Here is a 27,742-nt window from a genome sequence, read left to right as displayed (position 1 = left end):
CTTTTCTTCTCTCTCTCTCTCTCTCCTTTATCTTTTTCCTCAACTTCCCTCTCTAGCTATCGTTGAAGATGTGAAACAAAAACCCTAGATTTTTTTTTGGGGGAGTGAGAGAAATATTCTGCCATAAACTAAACAAATTACAGCCTCTAATCCTCCCTCCCTCCTTCCCTCGGTGAGATTTTTCTACTCAAATCAAAATTCATTTTTTCATGTTTGTTTTTTGGTTTGATTTTATCTCTATTTGAATTCTAAACACTAACGTAGCACAGTTTTAGGAAGAAAAAATGTCTTCTTTGAGCAGAGAATTGGTGTTTCTTATCCTGCAATTCCTTGACGAGGAAAAGTTTAAGGAGTCCGTACACAAGTAATTTTTTATTTTTTTTTCCATTCTTCTTCTTCTGTTTTGAATTTTTCTGTTTATTATTATTATTTTTTTTCTGATGTTTTTTTAAAGATTTTTTTTTGGTTTTAATGGGTATGGATGATGTGGAGGTAGGTTGGAGCAGGAATCAGGGTTTTTCTTCAACATGAAGTATTTCGAGGAACGAGCGCAGGCAGGAGAATGGGATGAAGTCGAGAAGTACCTTTCGGGGTTTACTAAAGTTGATGATAATAAATACTCTATGAAGATTTTTTTTGAGATCAGGAAGCAGAAGTATCTCGAAGCGCTTGATAGGTATATGGGATTATAAAATCCCCCCCCCCCCCCCCCCCCCCCTGTTTTTTATTTTTATGTGCTAATTTATTTTATTTCAATTTTTGATTTTTTTTTTTGATTTTTTGTTTTTGTTTTCAGGCATGACAGAGCGAAGGCGGTTGAGATATTAGTGAAGGATTTGAAAGTGTTTGCTACGTTCAATGAGGAACTGTTTAAAGAAATCACGCAGCTTCTGACTCTTGAGAACTTCAGGTATTATAAAGGATATATTGATGCTTGGAAGAAAAATTACTAATTATTGTAAAAATTATCATTTGATTATGGAAACTGGGTAAGTAAGGATTTTTTTTTGTTCCTACTGCCAATTGAACACAGAAGATTTGAAAAAGATGAAAACATTTGTAACATTTATTTAGGCTCTGTTTGGATACAGGTAGTTAGTTACCTTGTAGATTAGTGGTATAAGTAGTCAATAGGGAGGAGACAAACATTTGATTTACCTAGAATTTTCCTTGTAGAATAGTGATAAGTAGTATTTGGTTGTCAAGTTTGTAGAGCAGTGAGAGGGGGTGTCATTACTAATATAGAAAGAGAAGAGAGAAGGAAGAGAGAGAAAGAACGAAAAAACATCATTTTCCAAGGCCAATTCCTTCTTTTTTTAGAAATTTGGCTTGGAAGGTATCAAGAGGGGACATTGGTGCCGCGCCACCAGACATGCAATTATTACCCCTGAAACTTGTCTGGTAGTCTCCTGGGCTACCAAGCACCATAAAGTTGAAGAAAAGTGCATTATTTGCTGAAAATGCGAGGCATGTGGCATCCAAACCGACCCTTAAGGAAAACATTTCTTATAATTTTTGGTTGATAGATCCGAGCTTTATACATTTGAGTTTTGACCAGCTCCCTCCTTGAGAAGATTGGCACCTCTTGATCTTTTTTCTAGCTTTCTCTTTCAATTGTTTGGATTTTATGTTTGCTTTTTTGTTTTAGACCACATCTGTCCCGTCGTTACTTCTTTCTTGGTTTAATTAAATTGTCGTCATTCAAAAAAAAAAAAAAGGAAAATTAATTTTAGTCTTGTACATCGATTATACAATGGCTAAGAATTATTAGCGGGGTTTGGACTCTGTGGTGCGTTTTGGTGGCATTCCCCATTGTTATTATGAGTTGGAGTTTAATGGACATTTATGGGAAGATTTTGGCCAATTCTAAGCCATTTTAACTGAACTTGTGTATTACTAATTCCCCCTTGATATAAAGGTAAGTAGGCTACAAGGGGCTACAATGAGTAAGGAAAAGAAACTATAGAAGCAAGAAACAAGTAGAAGATCCAAGGTGGACGATAAGATGCAAAGCATCGATTGTCTATCATAGGGAAGGCAGGGCCATGAGTGATATTCCATCCAACCGGTCAGTCAAGTTGCCTTAAACTCTAAAATCTCTTTTGATGCCTCCATCATTCATTGAGGGATTCTATATTCTCTCTCTAATTTTAATGAAGTTGCAAATGCCCTTGCTGTTCGTTTTCTAAACAGCAACCCTATACTGAGGAGAGGTCTTGGGTACTAGTTGCTTTACTGTTTTGTATCCTTTTCTCTATATGCACAGTTTTGATTCTTTTGAACCTTCAAGCCTAAGTTACAACTTTCAAAGTGAATGAAGTTCAGATTAGCCCAATGATTGTCATGTGAATTATTGAAATGTGTTATGTGTAGGACCGTCTGTTATCTATATAGGTCAAATGATGAAGATCTTTGGACATGATGCCCTTTTTCGTAGATTTCCCCTCACCCTCTGTTTTAAAGATGACACACATATCTATGAACTTGATGCATTTAAAGCATAGTTACCGGATTCGCCATCCGCCCTCCGACCCGCGATACGGGGTCGCACGATCCCAAACGTGGTTCTCTAGCGACCTAGATCGCCAAAAATGACGACCCGCGGGAGAGAAAGAGAGAGATGCATATAGACAAAGGGAGAGATGGAGAGAGAGCTACAAATTTTATATATTTTGGGTTGAATTGTAACTAGAGCTTTCTTTTGGAAAAAAAAAAATGTAAGGCATGCATGAGGTTTTTTATTTTGTTTATTAAATGGATGTAGTATAGAAGGATATTCATATATTACAACGGGAACTTTCTCTTTGAAAAAATATGTATGACATACATGAGGTTTTTTTATTTTGTGTATTAAATGTATGTAGTGTGTTCTATGGAATGATATTCTTGTAAAAATATATGAAATTATATATGTGTGTGTGTGTGTGTGTGTGTGGAGAGAGAGAGAGAAAGAGAGAGAGAGAGAGTATGAGTCTGAATTAGCGCTCCAAACTGACCTGCGACCCCGAATAGCGATCCAACATAGCATACCCTCATCGTACCGCGTACTTGGCTACCATCGAACTCCGTACCCGTTCCCGTACCACGTACCGGAATGAACCGCGTTCCAGGTAACATTGATTTAAAGTATGATTCTACCGATCGGGTTAGAGAAGAAGGACCGTGCAAAAAAACATAAAGAACAACGGAAATTACAGTAATCTACCTTGCATTTTCACTACTTCTCAAACAGGAAAAAAAAACTAAACAATTGTGTATTAGGTCATTACATAAAGGCCTTTACATAAAAACTTAAACCCTTGCTCTAATAATAGGAGAAAATATTTAAAGTACCTCATGATCATCACACAGTTGAGATTATACTTAAGTATTAAACATTTTTTGTCTAAAGCCCATTATACCCAAATGTGACGTCTTGAAACAGAACTGAAAAATGATGCAGCCAAGGAGTTTCTGGCCAAATGATGATGTCATCAATTCCCCTTGTTGTGAGGCCCGAGATATCGAGGAAGCATCCTTCCTTTTACTTTATTACTTTATTACTTCATTTGTCACTCCTTTTCATTGCTTTATCTTTCTTTCTTGTACAAGGGATAATAGAGTCCTTTTTAAATAAAAGAGAAATATTAAAGGGTATTTTAGTTATTTTTAGTGAAATTTTGTGATGTATAAAGAGGGAAAAGTGACTTGTAAAGGTTCTTTTTTACCTTTTGGATTTAGAAAGCATTGATCTTATGTGGATCTCCCTCTTTCTTCTTTGGTAGATTATTTACAGTGATTTTCTAGGTGCACCATTTCATGCCAGAGTAGGTTAATTTTGTAAGTCTCGAACTTTTGATTCAAAAAGATGCATTCATCAGAACATGAATTGCAATTCACAATTGCTGCAACATGAGCTTTTCTGATGTTCGTGATGGAGACTCACAATTAATCGAGTCAATCCAAAATCTAGACGAAGATATATTCTTTGATGCAACTTGTAACTTATTGAGAGAAGTCATGATCAGAAGCAATTGCCTTTGTGATACATGACTGGGGAAGTTAGTGAATTTAAAAACCTTCTCCTTAGTCAACCTCATGACTGAGCCTATCTTCCATGATGCCTTTTTCTTTCCATTTAGTTTCAGATTAATGCATCTAGAACTACACTGTATTGTGCTGTTTTATGCCTCTTCTGATCATTCAGTGATGACTGAAAATTCCCATTGTCAGAGATAAAAGGAGCACCTAAAGGTGGCCGTCTCATTTGTATTGGGTGGCAAAGCTAGACTTCAAATGTCGAAGCATCAACCATCCATCCATAAAAGAAGAAGAATAAATGCGATTTTAGAGTTTTAAGAAAGGTCATTTAAGTTTCCTTTTGGGTTTTGAAGTGTTTGAGGTGAGTGATTGAATTTAGGACCTATCCCTTAAGGCTTGCAAAGGAATTCAAATTTGTTTCATTTGTATTTTGAGTTAAAACATTTGAAATTGTGAGAAAAAAGTGACTGTTAATTAGAAAGGCTTTCACGTATGTATACCCTTAAGTAACTTAAATAGGGGTGTTTTGGTCCATTTTGGTGGCATTATTGAGGTTCAAATTGGGAATGAAAAAACCTAACGATTTTGAGTTTGCTTGTTTTTGAAGTTTCTAAGGATGAGTTCCTAAGTTTGTATTTACTTAACCCAGGTTGGGGCGCATTTTGGTTCCTTTTGATGTTTTTATTGATGTACAAATTGGGATTGAAAAATACCCCACGAGTTTTACTAGGGTTTTGTTTTCTCATTCTATTGGTTTCTAAGTTTGTTTTCAGTTCTTCTTTTTTATCTGAATGAAGACAAATTTCATTAAAGAACGGAAATAACAACAAGACCGAAGGGGTTCTCAAAAAAGAAAGCAAAAGAAAAAACAAACTACATTGGACCAACTATACACAAAAACAAGAAAACCGAAAGCAGCAAGGGCCTCAGGGAGGAAGGAAATCAAATATATAGATCTCATCTCTCGATCCTAGAGTGAGCAAGCCAGCCCACCTTGCAATCAGCTAAGTGCCAAACGTGTTGAATTTTCATTCTATGGCCCTCTATCACATGCAAAATCTCTTCAATATAATTGGCAACCCTCCATGGGAAGCAATAACTATCCCTAGCTCATCTAATAATGATCAAGGTTTGTTTTCAGTTCTCTTGAGTTAGATGATCAAGGGATGTGATCTATTGTACCTGGATACTCTTGTAGATCCAACATATTTTGTCAGATACGATACGATACTGATCCTCTGACTTTGCATGGATACTTTTGTTAGTCAAAATAACTATCACGTTCCAAACATGCTACTTTGAATTAACTATCGTGCTTATTTCTTGTTAGTGTCACATTTTTTTGAGAGAAAGTCTGTGTTTGTTGGAACTTTGAATTGGCTGTCATACTTTTTTCTTGTTTGTGTCACAGTTTTTAGAAAGTCAGCGTTTGTTTGAAACTTTGAATTAGCTGTCATACTTTTTCTCTTGTTAGTGTCACATTTTTTTTTTTTTTTTGAAAGAAAGTTATTGTTGCACATATATAGTATAATTTTGAGTATGTGTGTGTGTGTGATAGACACTATAATTAATATATTCATAATTCCATCTTTTAGTTAAATCTAGTTAAGTCTCATAATGCCTTATTTATACATGTCTTGAGATTAATAACTGCTCTGGGTATGGCTTGTAAAGAGTTATGCATACTTCTTTTTCTAGATTTTTTATTCTTTGTTCTTTATTGTCTTGAAAGGAAGGACTTTTCAAAAGCTAAAAGATATTACACAATGATATGAAGGAGTTGGCCATAGGGAGAAAGAGAGAAAGGAAAAGAGGGCATTGAAAAGGGAGTCAATGATTCAATGGATATTTATAGATAGATGGAATGCGATTTCTTGTTTTTCAATATGACGCCTAAAATTTTGTGAAATTATTCTACAAGATTCATGTGATGTGATGCTACGTGTTGCTACTAAATCCTTAGTACTCTTATTCATGTGGTGTAATTGTATTAAAATAAGACTAGATATGCAATTTGAACATGTATTGCTGGAGATTTTGTATGATTGCTTCTATAATATACGGTTCTATGGTTTTGATGGAAATTTCCTGCATCAAATTGGTATTAGAACTGGTTATCTGCAGTAACTTTAAAATATAAAAGATTAAATAATGCCTTCTCAAACAGGTCAAGCTTTTGGAGTAACTGGTTGTTTCACATGGTATTAGAGCCAAAGGTCCTGAGTTCAAACCTGGATAGCAAAAATCCACATACAATGGCCGAACCCAAAAGAGGGGCCACATGTGCCACGTGTAGGCCAAACCTAAAAGAGGGGCCACATGTGCCACGTGTAGGCCAAACCTAAAAGAGGGGCCGCCCCATGTGAGGGGGAGTGTTAAAGTATAAAAGATTAAATAACGCCTTACAGCTTAAGCTTTTGGAGTAACTGGTTGTTTCACAGGGATTAGACATTTGTTCTATCGCTAAGATAGTTTTGTTACCTTTGGTTTTTGGGTCCTTTAGTCATAAAAGTTCTTTACATCACCAGAAAGAGAAGCTCTTCCTGTGGGCCCTCAAACTGTGTTTCGGTGTTTCAGCTTTCAACAAGAATTTCAATACCGATATTAGGCAATGGATAGGCTAGTGCCCAAACTGGTACATGTCTTTTGTTGGCCAATGCAGCTGTAAGTTTCATTTTTTTTGCATTCATCCCGTTTAAAAGAAAATTAAAGAATTGGCTACAAATTCTTCTTTACATTTTCTTTTGGTGTTTTCGGCATTATTTTTTATCAAATTTCTTTGTTTTATATTTAATTAATGCCTGCAGTCCACTAGAGAGCCTTTTGTTCTTATAATTGCTCGAACTCGAATGTCTCCATTATGTAAAAATTTATTAACCAGTTCAATTTTTTGGAGACCTAGTTGTCCTCTGACTTCTGAATGCCTTTGTTGTGTAAAAATGTAACTCTGACCCTTTTTTTTATCTATTTTGCACATTCAAGGATCTATGCATAGATAGATGCCCAATCGACGAATTGATCCAAAATTGTGCAATTTGGGGATTTTTTTAATTCTAGTTTTATAGTCTACTTTTTATTTACCGTTAGGGATTGATTGTACTCAATTTCTTGTGAAAATACATGCATGATCCCTTGACATGCTAATGATATGGTGGATTCACTAGCTAGGAAAAAGGAGATAGGGATGATTTACATATTTAATGGCTGAAGTTTTCCTTTTGTAGCGTGCAGTTTTTGTGGGACTGATTTCATCTTATTTCTCCTCTTGGGGCTATTTCATCCATCTATCTTTACATTTTTTCATATAGTTTCTCATTATCTCTTAAAAAGCAAATAAAAACTAAAAATTCAAAAATTTTCATGAATGCTTTTGGTGAGATTTGATGGTTATATATGCAACTTTTTTATATATTTTTTCATGGGTTTCATATTTTTTCTACTCCTTTTCAAATTTCTTTCTCATGCAATCTTTTGTTTTCTTCATCAATATGTGAATCTATAAGCCCTATTTTGTTCTACTTTGTTTCCATTTTATTTTTTATTTACTTATTTTTCATGTTTATTTGTATGTTGGGTCTTGACATTCGTTTAGCTAGATTCACTTATTTAGGTTTATATATCATTGAATATATTACATCCTAGACATTTAGAAGCAGATAGTAATTAATACATAGCTATTAAATAGTGCGATACATGTTGCCTGATATTCAAAGCAATAGTTTCCACCATTTTATACTTTGTTATAGATTGAAGGGCATCTTAATGCTAGTTGCTTGTTAGTACCGATGCAAAACAGAAAATTTCCTATTGGCTTAATAATGCATTTGGAGTTTCTTTTTACATCCCGAAGCTCTTGGGAAGTTCTTGATATTGCAACTTAAGTTTGATTCATTTTTTTCAGCTCAGGATAAGTGGACAATTATCTAAGTATGGAAACCTTACATTGTTTGTTTCCTGTTTTTTCCCTCCTGGATATAGGGAAAATGAACAATTATCCAAGTATGGTGATACCAAATCAGCTCGAAGCATTATGCTGACAGAGCTCAAGAAACTGATTGAAGCGAATCCTCTGTTTCGAGAAAAATTGGTATTTCCTACTTTAAAAGCGTCAAGGTTGCGAACACTAATTAACCAAAGGTAAAGTCGGCACAAGAATGGGCTGTGTGGAACTTGCATTTTTCTTTCTTGTAATTAGGTTTGTGAAACCCAGCAATTATACTTTTAGGCTCTGTTTCTTTCGAGGTAAAAATGGACGTAAAATTTGTTTTATGTTGTAAAAATGAACATAAAACAAGTTTTATGTCCATTTTTACGTCGAAAGAAACGGAGGCTTACTGAAAGATGTCCACTATTGTCATTTTTTTTCTGATGTGAGCCACAAACTGCCATTTCTTATTTCATGGTGAGATATGAATCTTTGTTTGTTGGTTTTGGCAGTTTGAATTGGCAGCACCAGCTGTGTAAGAATCCGAGGCCAAACCCAGACATCAAGACATTATTCACAGACCATACATGTGCACTTTCAAATGGAGCTCATCATGCACCGACACCTGTCACTGTTCCACTTGCAGCGATTGCCAAAACTGCCACATACCCTGCCCTTGGAGCACATGGAGTATGCTTTTTTTTTTTTTTTTTTTGAAATTTGACAAATTTTATTAATATTAAGATTGCATTTGGGACTAAGTCCCATCTTGCTTTACAGAATATTAACAAGTAGCGACCCAGGCATACCCGAGCCAATTCGAAATACATAAGCTGAAATAACCTAACCTACTATTCTGTTACTTTCATACATCCCAAATGTTTTGATTTGTTTGGATGAAAGATCCACAGTTTAGGATGCTTACTACTTTATCTTTTTGCATGGTTTTATCTGAGGCAGCTTTTTCCACCCACTGCTGCAGCCGCAAATGCTAATGCTTTAGCAGGTTGGATGGCAAATGCCTCCGCTTCCTCATCTGTTCAGTCTGCTGTTGTTACTGGATCGTCAATGCCTGTTCCACCAAATCAAGGTTAGGGTTTGGATGTTGTTTCATTTGGCTTTATTGGAGTTAATATTTGCTTGATAATAGGAACATACTGTTAAAATGGCATATGGATCTCTTTGAAAAGTTTTTTTTGATTAAGAAGTGTTTCTTTTTTGCAAATGTTTATTCGACAGTGCACAAGCGTTTGAAAACCATTGGGAACCTTCTAATCTTCCCACTTTATTTCTTTCTTTTTTTGCATAGGATTGGGAAAAAAAGAAAAAAAGCCAGTCTTCTATATTATCTAAGAATGACTGTTTGTTGACCCATTATACTCTTAACTCGAGAATTATAATTAATCCTGTCTGCAAAGGATCTATAGAAAGAAAAATTACAGTTCAATCTCAACCCTCACCCCCCAACTACACCATGCTCACAAAAAAAAAATGTACCCCAAGCAAATGCCTCTTTAATATTGTGGCTGTCAACCTCAATAATTCATGTTTACTTTTGAATAGGCTATATCTGAGGCAATCTGAATGACACCTTTTTCACTGTTGTAGTTTGATGTAGTAGAAAGGAGACAAACATCACGATCAAACGAAAGAGAAGAGTCTGACATCCTCAGTTAAAAGTTGCTGACGTTTTTTTTTTCAATACTCAGATTTTGCAATTTGGCAACAAGCACTATGGTGTTTTTTGTGTTTTCCTGAGATAATGGAGGATCCAAGAAACACGTGACACTAGGGTTTCACTAATTAAGATGAGCTGTGAAGATTCAATTAAATTTGCATTTTGAAATTTCTGTGAAATGATGCAAATTTTTTAATTGAATGCCATAAAAACGATACATTTCTTTTTGATAAATTACCAATAAATATAATAATGACATTCTGATTGCAGTGAAAAGGTATGCTGGAAATTCTGAAAATTTGGGGGTAGATGCAGGTGGAAGTAGTAGTAGTTGCATTTGTAGGCTCATATAGGGCTCTTCCAATTCGTAGTGTTTGGTCATGGTTGATCTATCCAAATTTAGTCTTGGCAGCTTAAGATGCTTTATTTGGCTTTGGTGAAGCTATGTGCTTGTGCCTAAGGTTGTTTGGGTGTTGGAGCTTAAGAAGGTTGTTGAGGAGTTTGAGCTTAAGTCTTGACTGACATTCATGGTTATAAAGGGGTGTCTCTAGAAATGCCTCTTTAACATATAGAATACGATGGCATCTTCTGGAATCAGGTGTTTAATACTGTTTCCGATATTGCAGTATGGTTAACCCATGGTGTCTACATATTGACGAATGGAAAAAAGCTCATTCACGTGAGTGTAGTGGAAGTTTCTCTTGCAGAGTGCCTTTTCATGAATTGGGAGAATTATATGTTACATGCAAATGTGTGAGCATAGAAAAGGGAAACTATTTGAATTTTTTATTAAAGGAGCTTTTTCTGATTATCTCCTAAGACTTCCTTTCGAAGAAAAGTTGTTCTTAAAACTATTTTATTTTACCTTCTGGAAGGATCTAATGTTTTTTGTAGAGTTTTTAAATTTTAGTTTGCATTAATTGAAACTAAATGTGGAGGCATTTTATGCTTGCACCTGCAATTTATTCCCACTGGTTTATATTCTTGTACAGAGTATGAGCACTCTATCTCTTCTCTTTTCTACAGTTTCCATTTTGAAACATCCGAGAACTCCTCCAAATGGTCTGGGTATGGTTGATTATCAAAGTACTGACTCTGAACAACTAATGAAACGCTTGCGTTCTGCTGTGCCTCCTGTTGATGAGGTAATCCAGATTTCTTCATAATTGTCTACTCAGCATTCTGAAATGTATTTCTTTATATGTTTATACTACCGATTTATATGTGTTTTTTCTGATTATTAGAGCTTGATACCATATTCAATTTATTTGTTTTTCTTTCTTTCCCCCTATATTCAGGTAACATATCCAGTCCCTCTTCCTCAGGCTTCATGGTCAATGGATGACCTGCCAAGAACACTGGCTTGTACTTTTAATCAGGGATCTAATGTCACAAGCATGGACTTCCATCCTTCTCACCGGAATTTACTTCTTGGTATGAAATGCCTCATATTCTGTTGATCAAAAGAATAGGGCAACATCTATGTTCATTATGGTTAAATTAGGACGCAAACTTTGCGCTTTTTGTAACTTGGATTTGTATTTGAATAGTTGGTTCAGGAAATGGTGAAATAACACTTTGGGAAATTGGGCTACGTGAGAGCTTGGCATCAAAGCCATTCAAAATATGGGATATGACATCTTGTTCATTGCCCTTTCAGGTTCTGATCACTTCATTGTATTGACAACTTTATAATGACATAGTGCCTGCCTATTTATTTTGAGATTGACATGTTTATGTGTAGAGTGCACTTGGCTTGTTTTAGGTTTTATGTTTACTGTCTTCTATTGGTCATCCTGACTCCTCGATGTATATTCTTTAACTGTTAATAGATTTACTTTTGTTACTGCTCAAAGAAAGTGGCATGATTCTTGGAGAACAATTGGAAAAAACAAAACAATATTGTTTCTAGACACGAGTAAATATATTTTTCTCTTTTTGTTGGCCATCTTAGTTTTTCTTGCTGAAACTTGCAGACTGCAATTGTCAAAGATTCGTCATTGTCTATCACTCGTGTAACCTGGAGCCCAGATGGAAGTTTGATGGGTATGTGTCCCTAACAGGATTGACTGGATGGTTCTGGTTTCTGTTAATATTTCTTATGTTTTTTTTTTCTTGTTGCAGGGATTGCATTTACGAAACACTTAATTCACTTGTATTCTTACCATGGATCTAATGATCTACGCCAACATTTAGAGGTTTGATACAAGTTTTCTCTGCTTTTAACCATGACTTGAAATTTCGGTTCCGGTTTCGGTTTCGGCTTCGCCGTCAGACTAAAACGCAATTTTTGGTGGAAATTTCAGTGAAAATCTTATAATTTCGGCTGAAATTTGTATATTTCGGTCTCGATTTTGAATTTCGATCCCGGCCAAAATCCGAAATTTCGGGCCGAAATTTAAAACCATGCTTTTAACATGGAAATTGACTTTTAACTGCAATCTGACTTGTTTCTTTGCAGGTTGATGCTCATGTTGGTCGTGTCAATGACTTAGCGTTCTGTCATCCAAACAAGCAATTATGTGTAGTAACTTGTGGAGATGATAAGCTGATAAAGGTACGGGCAGGAATAGCTCCCTTCACTTTTAGCCCTTTCCTTATGGTTCAAGCCATTCTCACCTTCCCTAAATTAATATTTATATCCATTTGTTGTTTTCTAGGTGTGGGATTTGAATGGACGTAAGCTTTACAACTTTGAAGGGCATGAGGCACCTGTTTATTCTGTGTGCCCTCACCACAAGGAGAGCATTCAGGTACAAGAGTCTTATCATGTAGAGTTTTTAATCTGTATCTTAACTATCTGTTGCTTCCAGAATTCAATGATCAATAGTATAGGATACCAAAAAAAAAAAAAAAAGCCATCTTGTTGTATTGATTTCTGTTGGATTGAGCTCAACACCTAGAACTCTACTTTACCTTTGAAACTTCTAAATGAATAACAATTAGAACCTCACTGTGCCTTCAAGTATTGCCTCAGAATTCAAACACACTATGACAAAAAGGACTAAATTCTGTATTTTTGAACAATAAATATTCATGGCCGTTGTTAATTTGGTGGAATTTAAATGTAGTAAAGTGGTTGGTTCTTTCTCTAAGAACTTTTGCAATTTAACCTAGAAGATCTTATTTATCCATTAACGATAATACTTTAAAGCATACAATAAATGTCTGTTAAAGTATAAAAGATAAATAACGCCTTTCTCCAACAGCTTAAGCTTTTGGAGAAGTTGGTTAGTTAACATGGTATCAGAGCCAAAGGTCTCGAGTTCAAACCTCCCGGATAGTGAAAATCCACATGCAATGGTCGGCCCAAAGTGGGACCACATGTCCCATGTGTTTGCCAAGTGGGCCACACGTGCGGGGGAGTGTTAAATTATAAAAGATAAATAACGCCTTTCTCCAACAGCTTAAGCTTTTGGAGAAGTTGGTTAGTTAACAATGTCAAAGTAAAAATACCTGTCAACTGAAAATGGTTGACAAATTATGTTATCATTAAATAGAAAAGAGGATTTCTTCCTAATATATACATGTGTATAACATAAGCAGATATTACTAGTTGGAAATAAAAATCCTAGAAACTAAATAATATGGAAATAAATCCCTAAAAATCCTAATGGGCAAATATTCCACTTATTGGGCCTACAAAAAGCGTCAACTCCACTTGCATAAAGCGCCTACAGTAGTTAGGGAAACTACTGCCGGTTCAGACTGATTTCTCACACTAAGTTTCCTCCCGACACTGGATAGAGTTTTAGGTTGCTTCATTTCAACAAACTCCTCGACTTCTGGTTGCTTCACTTCTAGCCAGCAAGGGCCTAGGAGTGTCTATAGCCACTTGTCTCCTGCTAGACACAACTCTCCCAACTTCAAGGAGTGCCTAAGAGGTAGTTCCCTCCTTGAGCAGACAATGTATGATCCGTTTCTTGAAATCAGGTATCATTCTGTCAGATTTATACTCAAGCTAGAGAGAGTAGCACTGTTATGATTCGACAACTAGTATGATCCACTAGAAAGAGGGCAATACATATAAACCTAGTGCTTAAGACTGACAACTAGTAATCCACGAGCTTCATTGGTACTTGTACAGTTTCATCATCATCTTCACTGGCGTTTTTACAACCAAGTTCCAAGTACCAATGCTGCATAAGCTTAAAAAGAGATAGAAGAAAAGCCGCATGTACTTCAATGACGCCTGCAACTCACTAGTTACCACTCTGAACACCGTGCTGCCATGTAGATGCAATAGGGAACTCACACTGCCTCGGTAATGCAGTAACACTCTTTTAACTAAGTGGAGGCTTCATTCCAAATTTTAGTAAAAAAATCCTCATCCAGAGTAGGGCTTCAAACAGGCTAGGCAGGCCAGTGTCTGCCCAAAACCTGGTTTGTTTCTAATGTCCTGAAAACTATGCTCGACTTTACTCGTAATTCTTAAGTAGTCAGGCTGAGTCTTAAGACTTCCAACTCAGCTCTGTACCCAGATGATTTCTAAATGAGACTAAAAACTAAGCCCAAACCTATCTGCAACTGAGCGATTCCTTAGAGGGGCCTTTCCAACCATTTGCTGTCTTAATCCAAAGCTGTGTTTCATCCCTTTTAAGCCCCATTCTGATGCATATGTGACTTGTGGAGCCAAACCTTCTTCCCTATTCCCATGTAAATGCTTTTCTTTACATGCCCGTTTGGATGCAAGGAATGTGATGGAAGCCATGGGGAAATGACATCATTTTCCTATCAAATTCCTTTGACGAAGCATTTGGTTGCCAGGGGAAACAATTTTCAATTTTTGGGTTTCGCCTTGTCGACTCCGTGTTGGGTGAGGTGGCGCTTATCCCCCTGCACCCATGTTTATTCTTAAAGGAGAGGAAAATTGGGAGATTCCAGAGAGTCACGCTCTCTCTCTCTCTCTCTCTCTCTCTCTCTCTCTCTCTCTCTCTCTCGGGAGAATCCGATGAGAGAAAATTGTTTTCTTTGGGCAACGTCTTTCTCTCCTATCCCTTCACATTCGCCTAGACGCCTAGTACTCATTTCAAACAGCTCGGCTATGCTCTACAGGTCGCCGACATATTTCACAATGATAAAGAAGCCTCTCTCTTCTGATGAAGTTCACCCTACAACCGTTGCCCTTCACCTTTGCCTGGGAGCTTCGTACTCAATCCGAACAGCTCGACAATGCATTCCAGGGCCACCGATGTATTTCACGAATGACGATTATAAAGAAGCCTCTGTCTTATGACGAAGTTCACCCTACTACTGCTGCCCTTCGACGAAGTTCCGACTATGACCTTCCGCCCATTGCCCTACGACCATTGCACATGTAATCAGCCGAATTGCCATTGCTGCCTTGAGAAAAATCAGATTTGTAGCTTCCTTTTGTTCTTTCTCTGTCACCTTGTTCGAATGATCCTAGCTCTTTGATCTAGCAAGGTTTTTTTTTTTTTTTTTTTGAAATAGTGATTTCAATAAAAGAACCGAGATGGTTCAAAAGATACAGAGCAAAAAAAGGAGAAAATCAAATACAATTATGGAGGGAGATGATCAAACCACTCCAAACTAGATCTGCTAACCCTAGCTTTGGCTAGAGAGTCAGCTTCACCATTTGCCGATCTCCTGACATGCACATAAGATACAGAAGAATCCGATGCAAAATCAGCGATCTCCTCAATAAGACTAAGAAATCTCCAAGGAGGGGGAGCAATACCAGACAACCAATGAATTACATTAGAAGAATCTCCTTCCACTATCACCTTGTTCAAATAACGTTCATCTAGGTGCAGGATACTCGAATAAGCTGCTCTAACTTCCGCCTCATTTGAATCACTAATGCCATTAGGACCCGAGAACGCCCAAGACACCTCTCCTTTCTCATTCCTAAGAAGACCTCCAATCCCCGCTGCGCCTAGATTTCCAAAACAAGCACCATCAAAGTTTAATTTTAGAAAACCAATTGGAGGCGGGACCCATTTTGGAGTGACTTTCCTTCTCATTGATGCCTCATTACAAATAATCTGCCACCCTTCCCACAGATCATAGGCTGACACAGATCTGAATTGAGGTGGGATGACTTGGATTTTCCTTCGAAAACTCTATTGTTTCTTTCTTTCCAATAGACCACCACAGAGCCAACAGAGAGATTCTCCAGAGCATCTTTCCCTTCTTCTTCCAAGGAACAAAGTCCCAACACTCAATTTGTTGAAGAGTAGATTTCGGGAAAACCCATTGGAGGCCAAATCTACCCAATAGCAGCCCCCAAATTTCTCTTACATACTTACAGTGTATAAATAAATGGTCTATGAATTCTCCATCCTCCATACATAATGAACAGTGATCAACTAACCACATGCCTCTCTTTCTCAGAAATTCAATAGTTTGGATACGGCCATTGCAAACAGACCAAGCAAAGAAACAGGCTCGCGGAGGGCAATGAAAAGACCAAACTCTTGCCGATAAAGATTCCACATTCTCTGAGGGATCCCGATCATAAAAGGATTTTACTGAAAAAATTCCAGATGAGTTCCACTTCCAAATCCTTCTATCCGATCCTGACTTCTTAATACATCATTTTTCAATTAGATCAAATAATTGGGACAAAGATGCCAGTTCTCTTTCGAAGAAGTTTCTTCTAAATTGAGGACACCACAACACCTTCTGATTTACTCTTTCAAAATAGTCACAAACCAAGACTTCCTTCACTGATGACACAAGGAGTAAATTTGGGAACATTAGGCCCAACAGATCCTTTGAACACCAAGAATCAAGCCAAAACCTGATCCGATGACCCGAATAAATCTTAAAATGGCAACCTCTTTTGAATTCTTGATTCATTTTAAGAATATCGCGCCAAGTGGTAACTCCCTTTCTCTCATACCAATCAGCTGATTCCCAATTTCCAGAGAGACAGTCATATTTACTCCCTATTACCCTCACCCACAAAGCTGATTCCTCCTCTCCAAATCTCCAAAGCCATTTGCTTAAGAGAGCATGATTAAATCTTTTTATTCTCCTGATTCCAACCCGCCATAGTTTCGAGGAAGGCACACCTTTTCCCATTTAATCAAAGGAATACCACCCTTGTAATTAGCTCCTCCCCAAAGGAACCGGCGCTGAATTCTTTCAATTCTTAGAACTACACTTACAGGGCACTTGAATACTGAAAGAAAATACACCGGAATGTTAGCAAGGACCGAGTTTATCAAAGTTAGTCTCCCTCCTTTTGACACTGAATTTCTCTTCCAGGTATCCAGTCTCTTTTCTACTCTTTCAACAATAGGATCCCAAAGGGATTTAGAAGGCCTACCCACTCCCAAGGGTAGTCCAAGATAAGAGGAGGGAAAGATATCTAACTTGCAACCCAAAATCTCAGCATAGATCCCCATCTCTGCTGAAGGAACATTTATCGCAAACATTCTTGATTTAGAAAAATTTGATCTCTGCCCTGTTATTAATTCATAGCATCTCAGAATCGCCTTTAGATTTAGTAATTTCAAAGATTCCGGAACAAAAAATAGGAGGCTATCATCTGCAAACTGCAAAATAGATACTTCCACTCTATTCTTTCCCACTGTGAAACCTTCAATTAAATTCTTCTCACTCCCTTTTTGAATCAGTTTACTTAGAGTTTCCGCAACAATGACAAAAATGAAAGGAGATAAAGGATCTCCTTGTCTTAAGCCTCTTGAGGATTTGAAAAAACCTTTTGAGGATCCATTTACCAAAATAGAAAACCATGTCGAGGGCACACATCTTCGAATCCAGCCCCTCCAAACACATCCAAACCCCATTCTCCCCAGAAGATAATCCAGAAAATCCCATTCAACTCGATCATACGCCTTCTCCATATCCAACTTGCAGACCACTCCCTTTTCACCTTTTCTCATATAGTAGTCAATTGATTCATTAGCAATGAGGGAGCAATCCAGAATTTGCCTATTACTAACAAATGCACTTTGACTATCTGAAACCACCTTTGGCAGGACAACTTTTATACGGTCAGCCAGGACGTTAGATAGAATTTTGTACAAACAGCCCACCAGGCTAATGGGCCTAAACTCCGATACTTTCGAAGCTCCCTCCACTTTGGGAACCAAACCAAGGCAATGAATGTAGCTCCTATTCCTTTATCCAGCTGACAGCCTTCATGAAATTCCTTAAAGAATCTGAGAATGTCAGCTCTAACATAGGACCAACAGGATTGGAAGAACGCGAGACAAAATCCATCTGGCCCAGGAGCCTTGTCCCTATCCATAGAGAAAATAGCGTTTTTAATTTCATCCTCTTCCAAGGGCTTTTCCAAATTGGAGCTCTCCTCCAAAGACAGGCTACTAAACTCCACATCCTCCGGAATTGGACGAGACAAATTCTCAGAGGTATAGAGAGAAGAGAAGAAATCAACAATGGCCGAAGAAATCTCTTCCTTGCTCGAAATCGTAATACCATTTTCAGTGATAACTTCAACTCTGTTCCTTCGCCTTCTGGAGCTAGCCATTGCATGAAAGTAGGCTGAATTCTTGTCCCCTTCCTTTAACCATTTGACTCTAGACTTTTGCCGCCACGATATCTCTTCACGCAGAAGAATCGCTTGGTGATCTAGCAAGGTTCTATAAACAGAAACTAAAGTGTTGATTTTCGCAGTTATTTATCTTATGCATAAGAAATTTGTTTGGCATGGAACCTAGACCACTTGACTCACCTCATGATACTCTTCAAGTTCAACGGCTTGGATTGCACATAGATGCACCCATGTGGGACCCTAGAGTTGATCAGCACCCCGGATCTCGACAATACAAAATGCCCTAAAATGGGGAGCTCAACAAAGATGAAAAAGATACAAAAATGCCATAAAATGCCCTTTAGAAGTAATGATAACTGCACCCATGTTAGAGGCTATTTTTTTAATGGAACTCAGGACCCACTTTCCTTACGAATTGACAACCAAACACCCCTTGGAAATTGAAAAGTTTGCATGAGTTTCACTTTCCTGCTATTTTCATTTTACATTCGCCACGTCGTTTTCATGGATTTCATCCCTTTCACTCCATCTAAACGAACCCTAGGGGCTTCTCTATTGTCCTGAAAAAGGAAACCAAGAAATGGTTTCCGTTATTTTGCGATAATAAGAGCGCTATGCGTTGAACATGGTCTTCCATGTCCTGGCAAAGCACATCAAGGTTGAATGCCTCTACATTTGTTAGGAGTTTCTTTACTGCTCTGTACTCTTTTCTCATCTTCTCCCTTCCACGTAAGTTTCCGATTTGTTCATCAAGATTCTTGCCATGGCTTGACATCAGTTCCTCGTTAACAAATTCTTGATGCCTAAGCAAGTGAAAATTACATTTCTCCGTGCTAATCTAGGTGTAATTAATACCCACACCAAAATTCGAGGGAATGTCTTGATAAAAGCATTTTCTAAGGACCTTACTGTCGTTTCTGTTCTATAATATTCTTTTTCATATTGTAGGCCCAGAGAGGTATGCAGTTTACGTAATGTTGAGAAAAATAGTCATTTCTAATTTCCTTATATTGGTAATTCTGGTATTTGACGACATTAATTACTGAAACTGATTATTGTTTGTTTTTCTCTTTCAAGTGGGCTGATCACTTTACACCTTCACTGTCTTCAATCATCTCATATTTTTTATTTTCTCTTTCAAGTGGGCTGAGCAATTTATACCTTCGCTCTCTCCAATCATCTCAAAATAGCATTTAAATCTTGAAAAGTATCTATAAAATTGTAATTAAATTACCAGTTTCGACTCTTAAATCTGATCTAACTGGAAAACAAGTAGCAGAAGCTATTAAATTTGTGTAAATTCTCTGGCTCAGATAGGAGCACTCAAAATATTTACTCTCGAAGTTATTAATAAAATACCCTAAAAAATCATCCAGTCCCGAGCCCCAGATCTTTCCCGTGTTAGTGATTAGAATATGAAACATGTGTTCAACCATTCAGGCTCAACTTCGTCCTTGTTGGGTTACCATTTCCTTGTCAAGGGGCTAGAGCATTGAAATCCGTACCCTGAGTCACACAAAGACTCATCTTTGAATAGATGGCAGTAAGATAACCTACGCCACCAAAAAAAGTTAGGCAGTAATATTGAGTTCAGAAATAGTTTAAAATGAGATTAATGTGAGCTGGATCCTGAAACAGGAAGGATGAACATATTTTGCTTATAAGATTTGTTATGTGTGAACCCTTTCGTTCCATAGTGGCACGCCCAAATAACAATTTGATTTACGTAATATCTTTGCAGTTTATTTTTTCAACTGCTCTTGATGGAAAAATTAAGGCGTGGCTGTATGACAATATGGGTTCTCGAGTTGACTATGATGCTCCTGGACACGGGTGTACTACAATGCTTTATAGTGCGGATGGAAGTAGGTAAGTGAATTGAACTTCAATAATTAGACAATAAATTGAGATTTTTTTTGAAAGGTATAAATTGAGAATTTTAGATTAGAATGTTTATGATACTTTATCTTTTCTATAGATACATTCCTTATAATCATTAAATTTTATCACTCAGATTGTTTTCTTGTGGGACAAGTAAAGATGGGGACTCTTACCTGGTTGAATGGAATGAAAGTGAAGGAGCAATAAAGAGGACGTATTCTGGGTTCAGAAAGAAATCAGATGGTGTTGTACAATTTGACACTACAAAGAATCACTTTTTGGCTGTTGGGGAAGATCACCAGATAAAATTTTGGAATATGGACAACGTTAACCTTCTCACTAGCACTGATGCTGAGGGTGGACTACCGGTTAGCTCTAATTTGTAGCTTTTTAAAGTTTTAGTTTTTGGAATTGACATCACTTGATGTTAATCAGTTCTCTGACATTATTAATTTAATTGCTTCAGAATCTTCCCCGCGTGAGGTTTAACAAAGAGGGAAATCTACTTGCTGTTGCTACAGCAGACAATGGTATCAAGATCCTCGCTAATGCTGACAGCCTCAGATCTCTGCGGTCAATTGAGCCTTCTCCTCCAATTAAGGTTTTGATTTTTGTAATTAAAATATTGGACTCATAGGGGCTGTTTGGATACGTGGATTTTAGAATCCAGGTTTTAGTTTGAAAGCGGTGTAAAATTGTGATTTTTTTTTACAATCCATTATCCTGGATTTTAAGTGAGAAATCCAGGTTTTAGAAATCTCTCCCCCATCCTAAGATTTCTAAAACCTGGAAACACGGGACGATCTCTCTCTCTCTCTCTCTCTCTCTCTCTCTCTCTCTCTCTACGTAAAGAACGGTGATAAATCAGAAAACGAGAGATGGTCTCCTTCTTTTGTCATCTCCCATCCAGGATTTTGAGGAAATCCAAGATTCTAGAATCCGCGTATCCAAACTGCTCCATAAGGTTTCTTTACTGATTCATGCCGTGTTCATTGATCAGGTATCGGCTGCTGCTGTGGTTCCAATAATCAATGCAACTATTAGTAGAGTGGAGCATGTAGACAGCCCTGCAAGGCCTTCTTCTATTCTTGTATGTGATAAAGAGGGACTTACAATTCTAGTGCATTTTCAGCTTGTACATGTCAAAAGATAAATAAGCATTTTTGCGTGAATTTTCTTACCGATTCTGTCATCTAATATGTATTTGCCTCCCTATCATAGTTTTAAAACTCCCTCGCGTCATTGTGGACTCCCCCGAATCGACTCCCTTTTCCCTTGGCCGCGTTCCGCTTTTTGCCACCGTGTTCCGCATTTTTTCCTACATAGTCAATAAAAACTTTTTTGACTCTCCCGTGTTATGACCGCATCAACCGCGTTCTTGGCCACGTCCGCCCTGAGTCGACAAGGATTTTTCTTGGCGGCATTTTGACCCGCATCCGCGTTTTTAAACACTACTCTCCATTCTTATGACATGGGCTGCTATTTTGGCTCTAGCTTGCTGTACTTTGCATCCCTCTTAGTTTTATTCACAGTTAGCTCTGAACCACTTGGGATAGTATAATCCTATGTGTCTAATATCTCTATCAAGGGTGCTTCCTTTCCCAGCCAGTTGGGTTGCTGTTCTAATTCTGTAATCCAGTCTAGCCCTAGATAATATAAGTGATTTATTTACCTAAACAACCATTCCATTGTGTTCTGTAGAATGGGATTGATACTGGTTCTAGAAGCTCGGAAAAGCTGAGAGTTTCAGAAGAAATAGCTGATAAAACTAAACCCTGGGAATTGGCTGAAGTTGTGGATCCCATTCAGTGTCGAGTTGTCACCATGCCCAGTGGCACAGATCCTCCCAGCAAGGTGTGCTTCTGTTTATTATATTTCATATTTTATATATGTGGATCTACCCTCATTTATCGACCCCATTCATGTCAGGTTGCTAGACTTCTTTACACAAACTCTGGCATTGGCTTATTGGCACTCAGATCAAACGGGATTCAGAAGTTATGGAAGTGGAGCCGCAGTGAGCAAAATCCAAGTGGCAAGGTAATGATTAAAACTGTATTATTTTCATGCATGTTGAATATTTATGTGAAATGTTCGATTTAAGACGAGATTTCTGAATCGAGTGAGGTTTAAAGGCCACTGCCAGTGTTGTTCCACAGCATTGGCAACCAAACAGTGGTCTTCTTATGACTAATGTTGTCTCAGATACTGAACCTGAAAAATGCGTCCCGTGCATAGCGCTCTCGAAGAACGACTCATATGTAATGTCTGCATGTGGTGGGAAAGTATCATTGTTCAATATGATGACTTTCAAGGTAAAATGATAGTATTTCTATATTGAATGTAAGTTTTGTCAAAAATTTTGGATCTGCATGTCATTACGTTATTCTGCAGGTAATGGCGACATTCATGCCACCTCCACCAGCTTCAACATTCTTAGCATTTCATCCACAAGATAATAATATTATCGCAATTGGAATGGAGGATTCAACCATTCACATCTACAATGTTAGGGTGGATGAGGTATACTCTTGCTGAAGGATTGGAATTTCGGTTTCGGCCAACCGAAAACAAAATTTTGGAGAAAATCTTATAATTTCGTCCAAAATTTTTAAGTTTCGGTCCTGGGCGAAATTCAAAATTTAGACTGAATTTTCGGTATTTTGGCCGAATTTAAAACCATTTTCTTGCTCCTGAACCCCGAGCACCATATCAGGTCTTTGAATTACTTTCTAAATAGGAAGTGGTTCCTTTTGCTGTTTTTGTAGGTAAAAAAAATATTGAGGGGTCATCAGAGGTGGATAACTGGTTTATCTTTTTCCAACAACCTTAACATCCTTGTTTCTTCAGGTGCTGATGCTCAGGTAACTCGTACAGTGGTTCTGTTGCTATTTGTTGTCCTGCCATAGGCCTTCCATTACTCTACCATTTTAGCTATGATTGCATTTTTTTTTTTGAAAATTGTTGCTTTGTTCGCTGAACCCCCTCGCCTTTAAACTTGGGTAAGAAGCTTTTCTTTCTCTCTTTTCAATTTTCTCAACTTCTCTTTGTTGTTCTTTTCTAGCCATGTGCAAAATGTGCTTATTTGCATGTATCCAAGTCACCAAATGCTCGAATATACCATTTGTCTCCTAAGAGCTGCTTGAAATTACATACCTTGTATCTGTTCTGGGAATTTTTTGACTGCCTGCAAGTAGCCTTGGATTGGACAGGTTTCAAACTGATAGTACATCTCAGCTACAATGTGGACTTTAGGTTGTTCTCTTACAAAACTCCCGAAATGCCTAAGAATTGGGAAAAAGAGCATGTACTATCTTTCTGAAAGATGTTTATCATAATTGTATGGCAGATATCTATGTTTTATATCTATGCTGTCACTTTTTTTTTGGTAGGCAAGCTTGGATCGAACCGCCGACCTATATGTTGAAGAACAAATCCTTCACCATTGAGCTAGAGGCTCAATTCCAACTGTCACTTATTGATGCAACTTGTAATAGAAATAAAATCCAAGTGGATGGATAGCTCTTGGTTACGGGCTCCAACAAGATAAATAAAATTGGCATTATATCCTATTTGCAAATAAGACGAACTTAAAAAATAATCTTAGTTACAAACAGGAGTCATTTTTGGTGGTATGCAAAGAGGCCCTAAAATAGTCAAAATAGTTGTTCCAACCCTTTGACATTGGGACCTAACTGTTCTTGAGAATGCTAGATCTGAAAATGACAACCATGATTTTGCATTTAAAACCCATAAGCCTTTTGTTCGTGTACATATAAACATTTTGCAATAGTGCCTTCTATTTTTCTGTTAGTAGTTCAGTCTTTGATATGCTAAGATGTTTTTTTAATATATATATATATATATATATATATATGAGGAAAGTGTTGGTGAGCTTAAGCTCACCAAACTTATGGTGAGCTTAAGCGCCCAATCACATTGGGGCCTACTTTGTTAGGATGATCCAAAGCATTCATTTGAAAGGCCCTTTCATAGATGGGGTGTGTACCAAAAATCAGCTCCATAGGATCATCCTAACCCATCCATTTGTGGAGGTCAAAATGGACAGGCATTATTTGTCCACAAATCTGCCCATTTTGTCCTCCACAAATGGAGGGGTTAGGATGATCCTATGGAGCTGATTTTTGGTACACACCCTATCTATGATAGGGCCTTGCAAATGAATGGTTTGGATCACCACAAAAAATGTGGGACCCATGTGATTGGGGCGCTTAAGCTCACCAACACTTTCCTCTATATATATATATATATATATATATATATATATATATATATAGCAGAAGAGAAAATGAGAGAATTATTTGAATTTCTCCCAAAATTCTATGAGAATTACACGTCACTTTTTTTCACTTTTTTTTAACAAAGGCACCCATTCAACCCACATATTTTCAATCCTACCACCTACCCCCTCCTTTATGCTTTTTAACAAAGGCACCCATTAAAGCCACATAATTTCAATCCTACCCCCCTCCTTTATGCTTTTTTCATAAAAAAAGTGGACAAAGTCATGGTGGCATTTTTGTTTTTGCAAAATTAAGGATTGGGTGCATATGTTACATAATATTACGAATTTTTGTTAACATATTACATAATAGTACGGCTTCAAGACACCTTTCAAAATATTGACGAATTCTAGGCACCTTAAGAAGAACAACATATTATGGAAACCTCTATAGATTGGAGGGCTAGGATCAGCCTATGAAAATGATTTTACGGGCACAACCTATTTGTGTTGTGTTCCATCACATGGACGGTTTGGATCAACCTATGATGTGGTCCGTACTGTTCTTTGTTGCCCCGTGCATCGCACGGGGTTTTTTATTATATATATATATATATATATATATATATATATATATATATATGAGGAAAAGGATTGTATGCTCGACCGTACCTAAAGTTAGGTACGGTAGAGTGCCAAATCACATGGGTCCCCCATTTTTGGTGAGCATCTAAACCATTCATTTGCAAGGCCCCATCATAGATAGGGTGCATACCAAAAATCAGCACCATTGAATCATCCTAACCCCTCCAAAACTGGAGGCCAAAATGGGCAGATTTGTGGACAAACACTGTCTGTCCATTTTGGCCTCCACAAATGGATGGGTTAGGATGATCCTATGGAGCTGATTTTTGGTATGCACCCTATCTATGATGGGGCCTTGCAAATGAATGGTTTAGATGCTCACCAAAAATGTGGGACCCATGTGATTTGGCACTCTACCGTACCTAACTTTAGGTACGGTCGAGCGTACAATCTTATTCCTCTATATATATATATATATATATATATATATATATATATATATATATATATAGAGAGAGAGAGAGAGAGAGAGAGAGAGAGAGAGAGAGAGAGAGAGAGAGAGGGAGAGGCGTTCCTCCGCTGCAGCGCAGGGAGCTTAACTGCGCTTAAGTGGTTTATAAAGCCTCCCATTGGTTCGTACAGCTGGTCTCCCTTTGAAACGTATAGCGGGTCCACAAGGAACCAATGGGAGGCTTTATAAACCACTTAAGCGTAGTTAAGCTCCCTAAGCTCCCTTAGTTATACATAATTTTAAGGGATTTGCTAAGCTCCATCGCAAAAGGCTTTTCGTGGCTGGTCTGTCGCAATGGAGACAAAAGCTGTTGTCTCCATTCACGAGGTGGCTGGTCTGAATTGCGACAGACCAGCCGCGAAAAGCCTTTTGCGATGGACGCTAGCAATTCCCTAATTTTAATTTTATAGCCTCATCTGTGGTTTTCTTTCCATGTTCTTGAATTCCATTTCTTTCATAATTTTATGTGAAGTAAAGTTCTTTAAGCGGCTTCACAAATGTGTATAACATTGGCAATTTGGCAAAGTTTAGTGTTATAATTGTTATCCCCTGTAGCTTTGCATATGGAACACTGATACATGGGAAAAAAGAAGAACAATTGCTATTCAAATACCTTCTGGGAAGGCACCTGTCGGTGATACTCGAGTTCAGTTCCATTCGGACCAAATTCACTTGTTGGTATCCCATGAAACACAGCTAGCAATATATGATTCCTCAAAGATGGAGCGCATTAGGCAGGTAGGAAGTTATTAAACTGGCATCTGGCATTGATATAGCACGTAACATAACTATAATTAATTTTTTCCGCAGGTAACAGAATTCTAATTAACTTTTTTCCTTTCAGTGGGTGCCACAAGATGTCCTATGTGGGCCCATATCTTATGCAGTATACTCCTGCAATAGCCAGCTAGTTTATGCTTCCTTTTGCGATGGTAATATTGGTGTGTTCGATGCTGATAGCTTGAGACTAAGATGTCGCATTGCCTTGTCAGCATACCTGTCTCCAGATGTCACAAACAGGTGATTTCAAGTTAAATAGAGACTGCCTAGCGTACTTTGTCTAGAGTTGCTGATGAATTTTTTTTTCACATGTCCTAAGATTTTAAATTGGCTGTCATTTCTTTAACTTAATCAGCAACTGATTAATCATGATTATTCTTCATTGTTTTCATCTCTGAATATAAGAAAAATCATATCCCGACTCCCATATTTTGATAAAGGCACTCCTTAAGCACTTTCTGATTAATGTTGATACCTTTTTGGGAATTTTAACAGCTTTGATGATCCAATTAGAAATGTAAATTTCAGAGAAGATTGCAATTATCAGATATGGGAGGGCGAAATCATTCCCCTAGAATATAATCTAATTCTCACTTGACTGATCTCTTTTATCCAATTTTTACTCCCATTATTAAATTCTGTTCTTATGAAATCTTGAATGTTGCCTTTCTCTGTCATGCCATTTTTATTTCATTTCATCTTGCCTGTTAGATCTTTGTTTATCTTGCTGACTGGTTACTTTCAGATCCCCAATGGGACCACTTTTATATTGCTGTCGTGAGTTGTGACTGGTTACTTCTATTATTATCAGCTTAATATCAGCTATTGCTTATAATTTTTCCAGTTAATAAAATCATGATTGATCATTAAAAAAATCATGTTTATCTGAGGAACTTCTTTTCATTATGAAGAAACTGATTGTCAAGCTCGTTAATTTCTTTGATCCATCTGCTACATCAATTATGGTTAATCTTTGTCGTTGATGCCATTTTTTGGGTTTACATGATTGTACCCCTCATATTTAAATCAGTTGTGTTCCTACATCACTTATGGTTAATCTTTGTCGACGATGCCATTTTTTGGGTTTACATGATTATACCCCTCATATTTAAATCAGTTGTGTTCCCTTGCTGTTAAATTTTTTTTTGCTGAATTTAATCTTCCACTTAAAACATGTAATTTCTCTTTTCTCGCAGCAGTCAGCTAGTGTACCCTATTGTTGTTGCGACAAACCCGCATGAGCCGAATCAATTAGCTACTGGGCTAACCGATGGCACAATCAAAGTTTTAGAGCCCTCAGAGTCCGAGGGAAGATGGGGATCGGCAGTGCCTATCGACAATGGGTTACCAAATGGTAGGGCGGCGGCTTCATCCACCAACAGCAACCCAGCTGCACAGCAGCTGCAAAGATGATGGGTAACACTTATTATTCCTCTATCTGTAATTTATGCTATGTACAATAGTAGTTTTTTCCCTCTCAGTAGGTAAGCATAGGAAAAAATAATTAGAGTAAGATGATATTTATCCTGTGGGGGATTCTACTTATATCATATTTAGATCTTTGTTTCGAATATCTATCTTTGGAAAACTCATCTTCAGATGTTTTATTA

The 27,742-nt window shown here is 37.5% G+C and overlaps 1 protein-coding gene across 2 annotated transcripts; it reads left to right on the top strand.

Annotated features, from left to right (window-relative positions):
* On the top strand, positions 1-27,742 carry LOC143852250 (protein TPR1-like). 2 transcript variants are annotated; one of them, XM_077361653.1, is made up of 26 exons: positions 1-172; positions 276-364; positions 497-676; positions 797-910; positions 7,999-8,157; positions 8,458-8,635; positions 8,906-9,035; positions 10,650-10,768; positions 10,922-11,057; positions 11,174-11,283; positions 11,600-11,669; positions 11,748-11,821; positions 12,085-12,180; positions 12,284-12,376; positions 19,874-20,001; positions 20,147-20,381; positions 20,480-20,614; positions 21,014-21,103; positions 21,715-21,867; positions 21,943-22,053; positions 22,149-22,328; positions 22,408-22,536; positions 22,782-22,877; positions 25,908-26,090; positions 26,197-26,372; positions 27,332-27,742. In XM_077361653.1, the coding sequence occupies exons 2-26, from the start codon at positions 285-287 to the stop codon at positions 27,543-27,545; spliced, it is 3,369 nt and encodes a 1,122-aa protein (XP_077217768.1). In that variant the 5' UTR covers positions 1-172; positions 276-284; the 3' UTR covers positions 27,546-27,742. The 2 variants fall into 2 exon arrangements, with proteins under 2 accessions (XP_077217768.1, XP_077217766.1); XM_077361651.1 differs by having other exon boundaries at positions 27,329-27,742.

Source organism: Tasmannia lanceolata, unplaced genomic scaffold (genome assembly GCF_043159265.1).
Source record: "Tasmannia lanceolata isolate RefF3 unplaced genomic scaffold, GAP_Taslan_0.1 ptg000019l, whole genome shotgun sequence".
NCBI lineage: Eukaryota > Viridiplantae > Streptophyta > Magnoliopsida > Canellales > Winteraceae > Tasmannia > Tasmannia lanceolata.
Note: the sequence above shows the minus strand (reverse complement) of the source record. Positions and strands in the feature narration are given on the sequence as shown.